Genomic DNA, 16099 nt, shown 5'->3' on the forward strand with positions numbered 1-16099 from the left:
TGAAACACTTCAGAGTAAGGTATCTAAGGTTTAATGGTTTATAAAGCTACTCAAAAGCTCACAATCCTCCTCAGTCGAATAATACTGTTCATGGGCCAAAATGAATGAACCTAATAAATTACTGGTTCTGGCTTGCTTCAAGGCAAGAAACTGATGAATGCACAAAAATCTGTTTGCCCCCAAGCAGAGTGATCATTAGAATGGTAGGGGTGATTAGGAAACTACTTTCTTCATACATTCCCAAAATATGGATGTGTTTTCAGATTTCTTCCTGCACCATACTTCCTGTTAATTTCAACTTACCTCCGATCCAGATCAGAACCATTTGGAGAAGTATCAGAATGTGCGAGTCCAGATGGAAGGCCTCTTTCCTGTATTGTAAGAGACACAGAAGTTCACTTATAATGTTTGGCATAAAGCTGTGGAATAGATTTCTACTTATATATTAGGTATGGGACAGCCTAGGATGTTGATCTACATTGTTTTATATATTGAAACGTAAAGAATGATATGAGCAGATACATTCAAGAGTACAATTAACATACGCTGCCCTTCCTCTATTTCTTCGGAAAACTGAGATTGTTGCTCAACTTATTTGGATAGCGGTTTTGGTAAATTAAACGTGAATTATCTTTTGAAGGTGAATGTGGTTAATGTTTATTTTTCGTGACTCGCAAATATTCTTTATCACATTTTATATTTGATTACTAGTTAGTAAAATATTCATTTAGATTTCTCTTTTCTAAATTTGATGCACTAATGTGTTGAATAAAGTTACTCAAAATATGCATAGTTCAATCTTCCATCATAATCACAATTCACATCACATTTCAGATCTAACATCTTCAACGTTGAACTGAGAAGCAAACAGACATGTTAGACCTTGTTTTTCTGGGAGTTATATTTTCGTCTCCCCAAGGCCTATGCATCCTATTCCACAATATTACAATTAAAAGTTTGTAATAGCACAAAGTGGGTTCGACTCACCTTTAGCTTTATTGAAGTCGCAGGAAGAAATGCCAGGGCTGCGAAAACTACTGGAAGAAAGGAATATGACCCCAGACCTTTTGGCAACATTTCAGAGCAGCCCTCTGGCCTCCATGATTATAGTAGACATGACTCTGGCTCTCAGTCGGTTTACATACATTATTAAAATTGGCTATACCAATAAAAATTTAGGCCAACTCAAAGTAGCCTTTGATGCAATTCATGTGCTTTGTCTTTCCAAAGTTGTTCAGTTCAAAGGCTGCTAAAGGTTGTCCTTTTAAAATTTGCCGAATTGACTTATGGATTTTTGTTTTTTTTGCATGCCTGAACTTTGTTGCTGCCTGTCAGAAATGATGCTGCCTGCTTGCGCTGAGACAGCAAGTCTTCCCATCAAGCTATGTAAAGATTGGCTGCCTGTCTCTCCTAGCCCTCCAAAGCCTCTTCAAGACGCTGGACACTGACTAGAGTATCTTGCCCAAACAGGTATTTGACTCCTACTCAAAACAGTTTTTTGCATTTGTGAGAAGTGATTTAGAGATAATTGGCCAGATGTATTAAAGCATTTTGCATTCGCAAACGGTGCGAATGCCCGTTTGCAAATGCAAAATGCCATTATAGAATGTATGAAATACATTCTGAATGCAATTTTAAGCAATCGCTAAAATAGCGATTCCTTAAAATTGCGACCCTGTTTAGAGAGTCGCAAATTGCGACTCTCTAAATTAGAAATCGCGAATAAGGATTCCTTATTTGTGATTTCTTAGCACATGTATGAAGCCATTCCTAAATGCGATTTTGGCATTTAGGAATCGCTAATTACCACCAAGTTGAATTTGGTGGTAACCATGTGCAAAATTTAAAGATGCATTTAAAATGAATTTTTAAATTGTACATGTAAAGCACACATGCCCTTTTGGCATGTGTGCACCTTACATGTTCCCAAAAATACTTTTGGGGTGCAGCAGAGGGGGCCTTAGCCCCCCAGCACACTGGGGTTTTGCATTTCCAAAATTGTGATTTCTGGTTCAGAAATCGCAATTTTGGAAATGCAAAAAATTTGCAGATATGGGGGTCCGGTATCGCAATTTGCGATTCGGTAATAGCATTTATGATTTTTAAGAAATTGCTATTACCGAATCGCAAATGTGATACATGGCACTTTGCGAGTCGGAAATAGCGATTTCTTAAAAATCGCTATTTCCGAATCGAAAAGGGCCGTGATGATACATCTGGCCCAATATTTATATTTTCATGTTTGCACTTATTCCTACATGAAAAGAAAAGTGGTATTTAAAAGGGCTGAAAGAGTATCGATGTCGGAGGCTGTCTCTCTATGTAGTGTTCAAAGCTAGGCACACTGTGCAGAGAGTCCAGGCAACCACACACTGGTTTACAGAGGTAAAAACTAGACCACTTAATGCTCTAATTTTTATGGTAGCTTGGTTGAGCAATTAGGCTAATCTTGGAGAAGTGCAAAGCATTTGTTGTACTCAAAGTATCAATAAGAAAGGACAAACACTCAAAAGAATAGCTCTAGAAAAATGTACAACAATACTTCAGATTTTTATAAAATGTTTGAGACCAAGATGATCAAAATTGGATAAGTACTTTTTAAGTTATACACTTATAAAGTTTAGAAAATGTCTCCCTTCTGTGCATAATTACGCACTATAGGAATCAATGGATAAATACTTTAACAATGCACATAAAATAAGGCAATGTGTTTACCAATGTCGCCTTTTGCAGATAGGGCCGAGGTCATTGGTGGCCCCTGTGAATCAGCTAGAGAAGTTCAAGCAGCTGCAGAAAGTCTTTGAAGCTGGTGCAAGGCCACTGCGGGGGACCACTTGGAAGAGCACTGCACAGGTGGACTTCAAGGTGAGCCCGGTGGGTTGCCTTGGAGTGTCGAAGTTGCAAGGGGTGGGGGACCCTTAGAACACAGCTGGATCTTCAGTGCAGAGCACAGAGAGGCTGGGTGCAGAGAAAATAGGTGTGCCAGATGCTGTGCACAACAGTGCCATGGGAAGCAGGAGGCAGGTCACTTTGAGGGTCGCTTGCAGGTCAGCAGGGGAATTCATATGAGAGATTCTGGTGCTTTCTGAAGTCCCTCAACTGGGGCTTCTACCTGGTCTTTTTTCAGTCCAGAGTTGACTGTCCTTTTGGGTGTCTGACGTTGAGTGACCAGTTCCTGGGGCTATTGCACAATTCGGCCACAGTACCACCAAACTTGGCACATTTGCAGGTTTTGTCCTCATGGTCTGTCAAATTAAATTTGGTCTGGCTGAGGCATCCGGTTCCTTGGTCAGCAGCCAATCAGTGAACTGGACTTCACTGGTCTTCTGGTCTTGGTTGCAAGAGAATGGCACTTTCACTCTGGGTGGATGTCCTCTAGGGGTTTGTAGTCCATTCAATGTCTGAGCAACCCCCTAGCCGCGATTGTCGAGGCCTGGGTGCAGCAGGCAGGGTTTGGTGCCTTTTTCTTGGTGTAACAGGACTTCAGTTCTCCAGCCTTGGGTCTTCTTTGTTGCTGGTCTTCTTGTTTCCTTGGACTCTGAATTTCCGGTCTAGGGGTGCCCTCTAAATACTGTATTTAGTGGGCATTTAAGGGAGTACCTAGTAGTGACCAATGAGTCATCTCCCTTAGGGCGGCTACACTCACTAAGTGACCACTTTCTGTGGGCAGAGGTCACTTCGCTACACCTGTTTGCCTATTTTCCTTCCATTCAAGATAGAGGAAGATGAAATGGAGGGGTCACCTCGCATACAACATTTAGAGGTAGTGCAAGCTGAGGCTGACCACTCCTCCTATTAATTGTGTTTTCCCACCTTTGCTCCTGCCAACAATGAGGCTTTGAAATTGGGGCTTCCATCTGCTGCTAGCAGCAGGCTTGGGGCTCGAGTTTCAAAGGCAGTAAGCCCTTTAAAGCTTGCTAGCAGGGCAGTGCACATTCCTGAGGAGGGAGGTGTGACACCTTCACCCAAGAAGGGCTTTGTTCTGGGACAACACCTCAGCTTACTGCAAACACTGCTTCTGCCGCCAGTGTAATAGTATACACGCTTTAGCACATTTTCCCTTTTCCTTTAGTCTGGGGTCTTGATGTAGCAGAAATGTTAATGCTGTCCCTCATGTCACATTAATCACCTGTACGTGGCAGTTTATGCATTATGTTAATCAAAGTTCTAAAAGTTTGACTGTACAGTGATGTACTAAGAAGCTTTGTTAGTGTGCATTCACTATAGACTAATCACTTAAACCTAGGTGGTACTGAGATTAAATTATATGTTTGAAGAATTATTGTCATTATGTTATATTTTAGAGTTTAAACTGATGATCTGCATTGAAACGATATTGAATTTCTAATGAGAGACGTTTTAAATTCATATGCAAAAATAGAGAAATGCAGTTCTGCGCAACACTAATGTAAATGTATTGACAAAAGTATTTTGTTTTTAAGTTACAGTAATATGAATGCTAATGAAGGTTTAATAATGCTGAATTCATAGTAGCATATTAAAATGTGTTTTATTTGAATGTACTGATGTGCTGTTTTAATTCATTTGCATTAGCCTAAGTGGGGCCTGCTAGGCCCTGTATTTGTGACGCGCAGTCAATGTCAAGTCATCTTTCTTTCAGACTGCATCCCCATGAGAATGTTAGCTTGGTAATAGATATCTATTGTTCAACAAATAGAGAGTGTGAGAAAACGTCCTTGATTGAAGAACATCTTGTACTTTGGACTTACAATTTGTATAATTGTTTCAATCTTGCATGGAAGGGTACAGATGGACACCGTTTTCATGACAAACCTGGGAAAGCATGTGGATGTTTGAAGTTGGAGTTGCATGATTGATTTCTATTGGGTACTGCCCCTTCAACTTCAGGTGGACTGACAAACTGACAAATCATTTTTCCCTATGAACTTTGAAATATCGATACCCAACTAAACTTTGGTCAGAATCCCCCTGAACCAGATGAAGAATCCCAGAGGAGAAGAAACTGAAGAAGCTGAATTCCTTTTGACCTTTATCCAGCCTGCTGAGCCCCTTGAACTTTGAGAGGTATTATCTTCTTGCCCTTGCTTCTTTGAAATGCCTTGTTGAGACTTAGAGATTTCTCCCTAACACTAAGAAGAAGACTCTTGACAGAGCTTCTGGCATGGTGACACTTTCCTTTTTACTTACTTTTTGACCAATTTAGTTAGTGACCTGTTGCTCAAGTTTACCTTTTTCCAAATTTCTTTTGCCATTTTTTTCCTTTTGTCTTTTGCCCAGATGTATTCTGCCCCACACTTAATTTCTTGATTGGCCAATCTGTAGGATTTTCCCTTGTCTAACGTAAACTGAACCTTAATGATTTGAATTGCTTTAATACCTATTAAAACTGAGCAGTGCTCATTTTCTATCCACCAGATCATTTTATTGATGTTCTGTGTTGTCTTTATGCCTAGTTCTCTTAATGTTACCCCACCTGACATTATTTAGGCACCTTGGTCAGCCCTTGGTGATACTGTATCTTTATAACTTTGTCTTGAGAATTGTCTATGTGACTTCTACCTTAAGTTTGTAATAAAACCCCTTAACATTATTCCTGACTGGAGTTTTCCTTGAATTGCCACATGAGTCTTAATGTGAAAGGTAATTGGTTTGTATTTTGTTGTTTGGTTCTACCACGCTCTTATACAGGGTTCAAAGATCCATTGACCTCGTCAGACATTGATTCCTGCTAGGGAAGAAAATGCTGCAGCAGTGTAGACCCAAAATGCACTGTGAACTATTGAAATTCCTACAACCTTTTGAAGGCCAATACAACATGGCCACTTGACAGCATCAAATCATATTTAGGAGCACAGTATTATGTGCACAGCTTCTGGGCAGATGGCAGAACAGGTAGGGTAGTTTCAATGAGTAATCAATAACGTATATTTTGATTTGTGCAAATATTTGAATGGTGTAAGGCTGAACCTAGCAATAAGGCTAGGTTGCCTTACCCTACAGGCAAAGACCCTGTGTCACAGCATAAACTGGGCTCTGAAGTCCTCCTCCACGTTTATTCTTAACTGTCAGTAATGTAGCAGGTCAGTTCCTGATAAGTGCTGCATATAATGCAGAAAGAGGATATCCGTTGGTGGTGAACATGATCAGAAATAATGCACTGTTTGACTGGCCTAAAGCATCAAGAACATCCATTCTGCTGACAAAGCTGGGAAAGAACCAAGAAGTCAGGTTTATCTCAGATTTGTCTTTTACACAACACATAAATGCTTTTGTTGAGTACACTAACCAACAGCTCCTCTCCTGTTGCCCATTGTTAGGAATGGGGTTTCTGGTTGGCTAGGGTAGGCACCTAAGCCAGGCAGAACCCACCCACTGTAGTCAGGGCAAGGGAGTTACACGTCCAAGAGAACCCCTGCTCACCCCCTTGGTAGCTTCGCACGAGCAGTCAGGCCTAACCCGGAGGCAATATGTAAAGGGATTGCACAACACACAGCACACACGTGATGCAATAATTACACCACAAAGGAACACAACACCCAGTTATGTCAAACTAAACTGTATTGCACAAAACATCATTAGACCAAACATAACATGTCATTAATATCCTGCTACCTTAGCAGCTGTCAGAACGTTACACAGGTTACTAATACTCTGCAACAATAAGCAGTAGTCACAATAGAACGCATAGATACTCAGAATTCTGTAACATAAGCAGTAGTCAGGAATCACATTATAAAACCGATACACTTATCATGGTATTACCATAAATGCCCATAGGGGAATCATTAGAAAGCAGAGGTAACGTCATAAAATACACAGGTTACCATATCACTCTACAATGTCCCTTTCAGGAACATAAGAACGAGTATGTCTAAAAAGTACCTGTATTATGATGAAGAGGCACTCCTTGTGCCAAGAAGATCAATATGGGCTGGGGGCCGGGGGCGCTGGTGCTCCTATGCGCAAAACAGAGGCCTCCTCCGAGGGCCAGTGCCCAGACCCAGATGACTCCTGATCCTGGGGCCATAGTCGACCCTCCCGGCGTCCGGGAAGCCAAAAACAAAGAGGCAAGAACTGGAGCGTCACGCTCCTCTGGCAGCGCCCAGGGGAAGGTGGGCATTACCCTTGCCCCCCACCGAGTTCTGCTCTTCATGGCGGCCCTGGGAACCAGAGGAGACCTCCAATGAGGTCTCGCTCCCTCCTGGGGCTGCTGCCGTTCACTCACCAGCACCTGATTTGGTGCGCACGTGTTTCTTCTTCTTCCCGGGCCGCAGCGGTGATCAGGCCAGGGTTAGGTCCTGTTGTTGCCCTGGGGTCACGGTACGAGCATGCTCTTTGATCTCAGCGGTGCCTCAGGGGTACAAGGGGTAGCACGACTCCAGCGAACTTCCCAACAAAGCCAGGCTGCGGCAGTGAGATTGGCATTGGAAAAGCACTTACGAGCGCTGGGACATTCCTAAGGAGCCCAGGTCACGGTGGTGATTACGGGCATCAGCAATGCACTCTCCCCAGTGCTACGGCAACTTTAATGAGCCCGTGATGCAGCGGTGAATCTCCTCGATAGCACTGGGCTAAGATGCGCAAGGGGGCACAGAAAAGCGCTCTCCAGGCGCTCTATATGAAGTAAAGAAGCACTCCTCATGCTGGATAGATGCAGGGGCATTGGCCACGGCATCCTGCCCCTGGAGACAGAAGGGGGGGGCACAGGGATAGCAGACCCAACAATAGGCCAGCACAAGGGATGCAGATGGTGGCAGATCCTCCTAGTGACCTAGCAGGTCACAGGTCAGCACAGAAGCAGCAGTCCAAGGTGGGTCCAGGTGAGTCCATTCAGCAGTGTTCTGTGACCAGTTCCAGAAGTGTCTCTGGTGACCCAAGAATGTCTAAATTGTGGGGAAAGGTCCCCTGTACTTATACTCAGTTTTGTCAAGTATTTTCAATGGAGAGGAGATGGGGTTTCAACCAGCTACACCTGGTTCCAGGGAGTGTCCCCTCTCTCCTCCAGAACAGGCTCCAAACATCATTTGGGGGTAAACAACCCTTTCGTGTGAGGCCAGGGAACAGCCTTAACAAATGCATGTGTGCCCCGCCTTTCCATTCTTTTAGCCCAGGAAGACTATTCAGTATGCAGATGCACATCTGTGACACCTTCACTCTCCCTGTGTACAGGCTGTCTGAAAAGTATGCCTAACGCCCAACTGTCATTCTGCCCAGACGTGGATTGGAGTCAAGCTGCAAAACACCAGAGTCTTAAGCACAGAGAAATGCTCACTTTCTAGAAGTGGCATTTCTGTAATGATTATAAAAAATCAACCTACAGTAGTAAGCAGCATTTCTCACCACCATTACAACCATACCAAACATGCCTACGCTACCCCTCTTAAATCAGACAATACCCCCTTGACGTAAGGCAATGCAATCTAATGCAATCCTATGAGAAGGCAGCACTCACAGCATGGAGAAACCAAACAGGCTGTTTGTCACTGCCAGGACAGGCCACGCAACCAGGCACATGTCCTGCCTTCTACATTCATAGCACCCTGCCCATAGGGCTAGCTAGGGCCTACCTTAGGGGTAACGTACATGTAGTAAAAGGGGAGTTCTGGGACTGGCAAGTAAATTTAGATGGCAGGTCCCTGTGGCAGAAAACTGTACTTGTAGGTCCTGCACTAACAGGCCTGAGACAGGTTTGAAAGGCTTCTTCAGTGGGTGGGGCAAGCAGCGCTGCAGGCCCACTAGTAGCATTTAATTTACAGGCCCTGAGTATTGAGATACCACTGCACAAGGGACTTACAGGTAAATTAAATATGCCAATTAGGTATAAGCCAATCATACAAGTTTACAAGGGAGAGGACATGCACTTTAGCACTGACTAGCATTGGTAAAGTGCCCAGAGTCATAACGTCAGCCAATAAGGGTCAGACAAATAAGGAGGAAAAGTCAAAAAGTTTGGGGAATGACCCTGTAAAAAGCACCAGGTCCAACACCCAGGCAATCACCCCTACTCCTCTGGACACGCATTGGTAGAATTTATGGGATCACTGATGCTGTGGAATTAAGACTACTGAGACATCATGCATTTGATTACTCCCTGTAAGCTAATATGAAAACTCCAAGTTACCTAACATAATGCAGTCATACTTCTGGAACATGAGCAAACCTAAACATTTATCCCTTCCCTGAAGGCCCGCCATTGTCTCCTTTTGGATAGGAGAATCAAAGTCAAATTTAAAATTCTATGCACAATATCATGATTAAGTTCAGTACTTGCAACAGCAGGTTCCCAGCTCCACTCCCACTTGGAACCTTAGATATAAAATGCCTGAGGAAATTCAGATTGAAGAAACATGGAGACAAAGCCCTCACAGTCACAAGGTCTTTGCCCATACAAACCATTGTTCCTGAGTCCTGCTCAACCTCCAAGTCTTCAAAAAGAGCCTAAAATGACTGTCTCCAAGTAGGTCTTCACCATATAGAGTAACTTTATTGTAAATCCCACCTCCACCAAAGGACCAGACCCCAGGTCCTGATGAAAACCAGATCTACTAGATCTTACTAAGGAGTACTACAGAAAACACCAGCTGGACCTACACGTGCCGGCCACGTCTTCACAAAGGGATGGCCCAACCTTTTAACATAGCAGCAAGGTTGTTACAGAATGTCATGTGTTTATTCAACAAAAATCCCAAATATTTAATTTATTTAATTAGATAAATACAAGCAAGATTTGTCTTTATGATTATTTTTTTATAAAAGAGTGTAAGAGATTCGTTTCAGAATTCGGAGAACCGGCCACCTGTTTCCATCTTGGTGGCAAACTAAAATGTGTGATGGGACTTTGAGCTACTAAAGCGCTTCCTTTTTCCCACAGCGGGGGATGTACTAGCCAGCCCTTACTAGGGGTGACTTCAAGATCCAGCAGGCATCGGGCCCCACGAGGCAATCCTTTGCCACTGACACACCTGCCCTGACTTTGCGCTACTAAAGTGCTTCCTTTTTCTAGTAGAGTGGGATGCACTAGCCAGAACGTACTGGGGTGACTCCAACATCCAGGAGGCATCGGGCCCCAGGAGGCAGTCCTTTTGCCACCTGCACACCTGCCTTGACTTTACACTACTAAAACTCTTCCTTTTTCCTGGGGGATGCGCTAGTCAGCACTTACTGGGGGTGACTCCAGGATCTAGCAGGCATCAGGACCCAGGAGGTGGTCATTTGCCACCAGCACACCTGCCCTGACTTTGCACTACTGAAGTGCTTCCTTTTTCCAGTGGCGGGGGACGCTAACCAGCACTTACTGAGGGTGACTCCAAGATCCAGTAGGCATTGGGCCACAGGAGGTGGTCCTTTGCCACCAGCACACCTGCCCTGACTTTGTGCTACTAAAGCGCTTCCTTTTTCCTGTGGCGCGGGACATGCTAGTCAGCACTTACTGGGGGTAACTCCAAGATCCAGCAGGCATCGGGCCCCAGGAGGCAGACTTTTGCCACCAGCACACCGGCCCTGACTTTGCGCTACTAATGCGCTTCCTTTTTCCCCCAGTTCGGGATGCGCTAAAGCACTTACTGGGGATGGGCCCCTGGAAGCGGTTCTTTGCCACCAGCACGCCTGCCCTGACTTTGTGCTACTAAAGTGTTTCCTTTTTCCCGTGGCGCAGGTTGCGCTAGCCAGCACTTACTGGGAGTGACTCTAAGATCCAGCAGGTATCGGGCCCCCGGGGGCGATCCTTTGCCACCAGCACACCTGCCCTGACTTTGCGCTACTAAAGCATCATTACAATTTCAGGTTTTGAAGACCAGTAAACTGTAGATTGACCGGGTACCCATATAAATGACTGTTAGCACTGTGTGGATAAAAGAGTTTAAGCTGTTACCGTTCATCTAAACGCCAGAGGTTGGGTGCAACTGGAACACACTGGGGGCAGTCTTGTTGACTTGTTTAGATTTGTTTGACCGAGCTCGTGTCTAGCATATTCATTGTGATCTGTGCCCTTTCAATTATGGGCAAACGTAAAGCTACTGAGAAATCCTCGCATAAGCAAGATGCCTAGGCACTCTGCAGAAAACTGTACTTTAAATGGAATAGATGATCAAATAGTAGAGGTGGAGGGCATATTGGCATCCAATAATTAGGATTTCTCCCAGCCTAGAGGCTCTAAACATAAGGGCATTGTTAGAAATGGGGTCTCTGGTTAGCAGTCAGTTTGCACTCTGTCCAAGCACAGACCCTCACTCTAGTCAGGGTAAAGGAGAAACACACCTGGGTAACCCTCTGCTCACCCCCTTGGTAGCTTGGCAAGAGCAGAAAGGCTTAACCCCAGAAGCAACGTGTAAATATTTGTACCAACACACACAGTAATACAGTGAAAACAGTACAAAATGGACATCACACCAGTTTAGAAAAATAGGTAATATTTATCTAAATCACACAAGACCAAAACAACAAAAATCCAACATACCCAAGTCAAGATATCAATTTAAAACAAAATAAGAGTATTAATCCATAGAAAACAGTGAGAACGCTGTTGTTACACCAAAGTACCTGGTTTGCGTCGAAAATGAAGCCGCACGGTTAAGCGTGCGTTGGAAAAGTCAGCGATGCGGCAATTCCTTACTCGCAAGTGAGGCCGTGCATCGTTTCTTCTCCAGTCGGATCAGCGATGCGTAGTTTTTCTCCCTCACAAAAGAGCGATGCGTCTATTTCTGGATGGGCACCTTGGGTCCGGGCAGGCTTTGTATGGATTTTTCACACCCAGCGATATTGCGTCAAAATCTGGTCGCAAGGTGTCAGAAAACTGCGATGTGTGTGGTTTGCGTCATTATCAGCACCTGCTAGCAGGTATTGCGTGTCGTTTCTCCAGCCGTGATGCATCAATCTTCCAGCTGCGTTGCAGACGGGGCATTGATTTCAGCCGCATTGCAGATGGTGCGTCAAAAATTTCCCTGCAAGGCGGTGTTTGCGTGGATTCCAGTCCTTTTCCACCAGCTTCACCTTTCAAGGGCCGTTGCAGGCGGGGCATCGATTTCAGCCACGTTGCAGATGGTGCATCGAAAATTTCCCTGCACGGTGGTGTTTGCACGGATTTCAGTCCTTTTCCACCAGCTTCACCTTTTAAGGGCCCAGGGACTGGATGGGGCACCACTTGGCAGGGCAGCCGTCTCACCAGAGATCCAGGTGCTGGCAGAGGAAGTCTTTGATGGCCCTGAAACTTCAACAACAGGAGGCAAGCTCAACTCAAGCCCTTGGAGATTCTTCACAAGCAGGAATGCACAACAAAGTCCTGCAGAGGCCAGGCTCCAGACTCAGACCAGGAGGTTGGAGATTAAATTGTGAGAGGGAAGGCACAGCCCATTCAGGTGTAAGTGACCACTCCTCCCTCCACTCTAGCTCAGATGGCCCATCAGGATATGCAGGCTACTCCCCAGCTCCCTTTGTCTCACTGTCTAAAGGGGAAATTACACCAGCCCAACCGGTCTGACCCAGACAGGAAATCCACAAACAGGCAGAGTAACAGAATGGTTTAAGCGAGAAAATGCCCACTTTCTAAAGGTGGCATTTTCAAACTGACAATTTAAAAACCAACTTTACCAAATTATGTATTTTTAGAGTGTGATTTCAGAGACACCAGACTCCATGTTTCTATCTGCTCCCAAAGGGAATCTGCACTTAAATATTATTTAAAGGCAGCCCCCATGTTAACCTTTGGGAGAGATAGGCCTTGCAACAGTGAAAGCTGAGTTTAGCAGTCTTTCACTGTTAGGACATGTAAAACACATCAGTACATGTCCCACCTATAACATACCCTGCACCCTGCCCATGGGGCTACCTAGGGCCTACCTTAGGAGTGTCTTACATGTAGAAAAAGGGAAGGTTTAGGCCTGGCAAGTGGGTACACTTGCCATGTCGAATTGGCAGTTTAAATCTGCACACACAGACATTGCAGTGGCAGGTCTGAGCCATGTTTGCAGGGCTACTCATGTAGGTGGCACAACCAGTGCTGCAGGCCCACTAGTAGCATTTGATTTACAGGCCCTAGGCACCGCTAGTGCACTTTACTAGGGACTTACTGATAAGTCAAACATGCCAATCAAGGAGAGGCTTAATACAGATATAATTTACACAGGAGCACTTGCACTTTAGCACTGGTCAGCAGTGGTAAAGTGCCCAGAGTTCCAAAAACAGCATCCAGCACACAGTCAAATCATGGGAAGCAGAGGCAAAAAAAAGACAGGGATGAACATGCCAGGGATGCCAGGTCCAACAGGCATTCACTTATATTTTAATTAAACTCCCTTCAGGAAAGATAGCGTTGCTGGTTTAAGGCAGGATGCAAGATCCACCACTTGTGAAGAATCTCCAGAAGAATGCTGGTCAGTGGCCAACAAAGCCCAGCATTTGGGACAATCCCAGTTGGAAAGTACATCTGTAATCAATATTGCTTGCTCCACTCACTTTGCTTTTTTAGCCACTGAAGCAGATGTTCTACCAGAGAAGCAGGATCATTCTGACATGCCTAAGTCTGTAGATTTTAGTGATACTAGCCAGCCTACGCTGGGGGAATCCCTTGCACAGTTCCAGCTACTCTCGCCACCCAACATGTTTTGATATTTGGGTATTCACATTTACCATTAGCCTGCTGATTTATATGACAGAAGTCACACTAGATCACTGACATGAGTGCAACCTCAGGTGGGGTTTTGGCTATCCCTTCCTCTCTCAGTGGCAGGCCCCATCGCCTTTATTAAAATGATTATGCTACACTGGTTCCTCTATTACTTCACTAATCTTCCACTCTATATTTTGAAACTCTTTTTTGCCTCCCTTGAGAGATTGATGCAGACATTGATTTGGCACAATACGCGCTGCAGTGTGGTGCTAAAGAAACTGTATCTACTCATAGACAAGGGAGGGTTGGCAGTCCCAAATTTCCAGCAATATTATCTGGCCTCTCAACTTCAGAGGGTGGCCTGATGGATGGCTGGCCTAGCCTTAAATGACACTACTACTGTCTCCCCAGCCTGGGACCTATCCGCCCTACTTCATTTATAATACCCCTACACACCAGCCAGGATGCCTTGCCCCATGCTCCTAAAGGTTGCTTACTGCTGCTACAAACCCTGTCTTTTTATCACCAAAACTATCCACCCTTATGCACCGGAGCTCCGGTTGCTTGATATGCCATGCAAAGAGCTGATCACATCGCAAGCTGAATTGTCTACCTGGCACGATGCAGGGATACACACACACTTCGAGACCTGTATTGCAATGGTGTCCTCATACCACTGGGGACCCTGATAGAGGATGAGAGCCTGCTCCTGGGTCATTTCCTTCTCAATAGTTCGCTGATCAGGGAAACAGCTGGGGTGATATGCAACATGAGAGTTCCATGCATCTCACTATTCAATACCTCCACGTCAGGGGTATGGATATGCATCTGACTCACTGGTTTGCAGATTTCTTAGATACGCACACTGCACCATCACTCATCCTTCTACACCGCCACTGGGAAGCCAAACTAAGCTGCCCATGCACAGATAGGACATGGAGTTTAGCACTAAAGACCCCTACTCGGATTCCACAATATGCTCGCTTCCGCCTCGTACAACACCTTGGCCCATATTTATGAAAAATGGTAAACCGCTATGCTAGCGCAGTTGTACGTCATTTTGTTTAACAGAAGCTAATGCCATTCCCTAACACCATCTGTGTGCTATATTATAAAATGGCGCACAATGGTGCTAAAGAATGGCTAGTGTCACAAAAAATGATGCTTGCTGGTGACGGATGGCGTTAGGGGAAATGGCACTAGTGGGTCAAAAATGACGTTAGGCTGATTAGCCGAAAAAAATCTGCAGCTAGTCAGCCTAGTGTCATTTTTTGACGCAGAAGCAGCCAAAAAATGACTCCTGTCTAAGTATAGACAGGAGTCATTAACACTACCCCAATGCCCACCACAGGGGACCAGTGTCCCCAGGGCAAGCCCAAAATACCAAGTGCCAGCCAGGGGCCCCTGTGTAAGGGCCCCCCAGCAGCACACCACACACATACACTTACCTGCAACTTACCTGGGATGGGCTCCCTCCTCCTGTAGTGTCCCTGTAGTGTGGGTGGTAGTGATACTGGGGGTTGGCGTTGGCATCTTTGTTCCCATTCCATAGTGTTTCCCCATGGAAGTGAGCCTACCTGAACATTAACGCTTGGTGTGAACAGGTGTTAAATAATGGCGCTAAGTGGGCATAGTGCCATTATTTAGGTCTGCCTTCCATTTGTGTGTCATTTCAGCGTCGGGTGTTAAATATGGCGCTGGGCGGCTAGGGACATATTTAGGAAGAGAACGCCTACCTTGCATCTCATTGACACAAGGTGGGTTGGTGATTTCTAGAAATGGCGCGAACTCCTATAATTTGACAATAGACGGGTCTAGCGTCAAAATATAAATATGGAGTTCAGTTAGCACCGTTTTAGTGTCAAAATTAATGATGCTAAGGCGACTCAAACCTTCCATAAATATGGGCCTATATTCTCTATAGAGCATATCTCACCCTGCAAAAGATTAACTGCTATTTTCGACACAACGATGCCACTTGTCCCCAATGCAATCTCATTGCTACCTATATCTTACACATGCTGCATTCTTGCCCATCTTTAAATTCTTATTTATATGAGGTCACAACCCACCTGGCACACTCCACGGGGAGCCCAGCATGCACATCTGGGAAATAGGTGTATTGGGATTACGCAGCCATCATAAACAAGCGCAGAGCCACAGATCTTTTTTCGACCTAGATAATTTATTAGCTAAGCATCTAATCACGCAAAAATGGAAATCCCCCACTCCACTACACATATATTACTTTTTATGGATACACGGGTAACAACTTCGCAGTCTAGTGTACGATGATATACGCACTGGATATCTGTTGTTTATTAATATGCTGTATTCGAAATACTGTATGTATGAAATGAAAAAATGTTAATAAACAGATTTAAACCAATCAATTTTGGGCTATTCCCAATTTTGAAAGTCTTGGACGTTGAGGTGATCAGCATGAATTTAACTTTCTCAAAAGACCTGAAACGTAACATGCCCTCTTGACCACTGTCATTTTTTACTCCAGGC

General features: G+C 44.7%; 1 protein-coding gene across 2 annotated transcripts in view; it reads right to left on the reverse strand.

Annotated features, from left to right (window-relative positions):
- The window catches only part of SLC4A5 (solute carrier family 4 member 5), a 706789-nt gene that overhangs the window by 18794 nt on the left and 671896 nt on the right, over positions 1-16099 (reverse strand). For both annotated transcript variants that reach the window (XM_069214106.1, XM_069214105.1), the window contains one exon: positions 304-371. In XM_069214106.1, coding sequence (XP_069070207.1) covers positions 304-371 — 68 coding nt within the window. The remainder of the gene's footprint in view (positions 1-303; positions 372-16099) is intronic.

This window comes from Pleurodeles waltl, chromosome 11 (assembly GCF_031143425.1).
Source record: "Pleurodeles waltl isolate 20211129_DDA chromosome 11, aPleWal1.hap1.20221129, whole genome shotgun sequence".
Lineage (NCBI taxonomy): Eukaryota > Metazoa > Chordata > Amphibia > Caudata > Salamandridae > Pleurodeles > Pleurodeles waltl.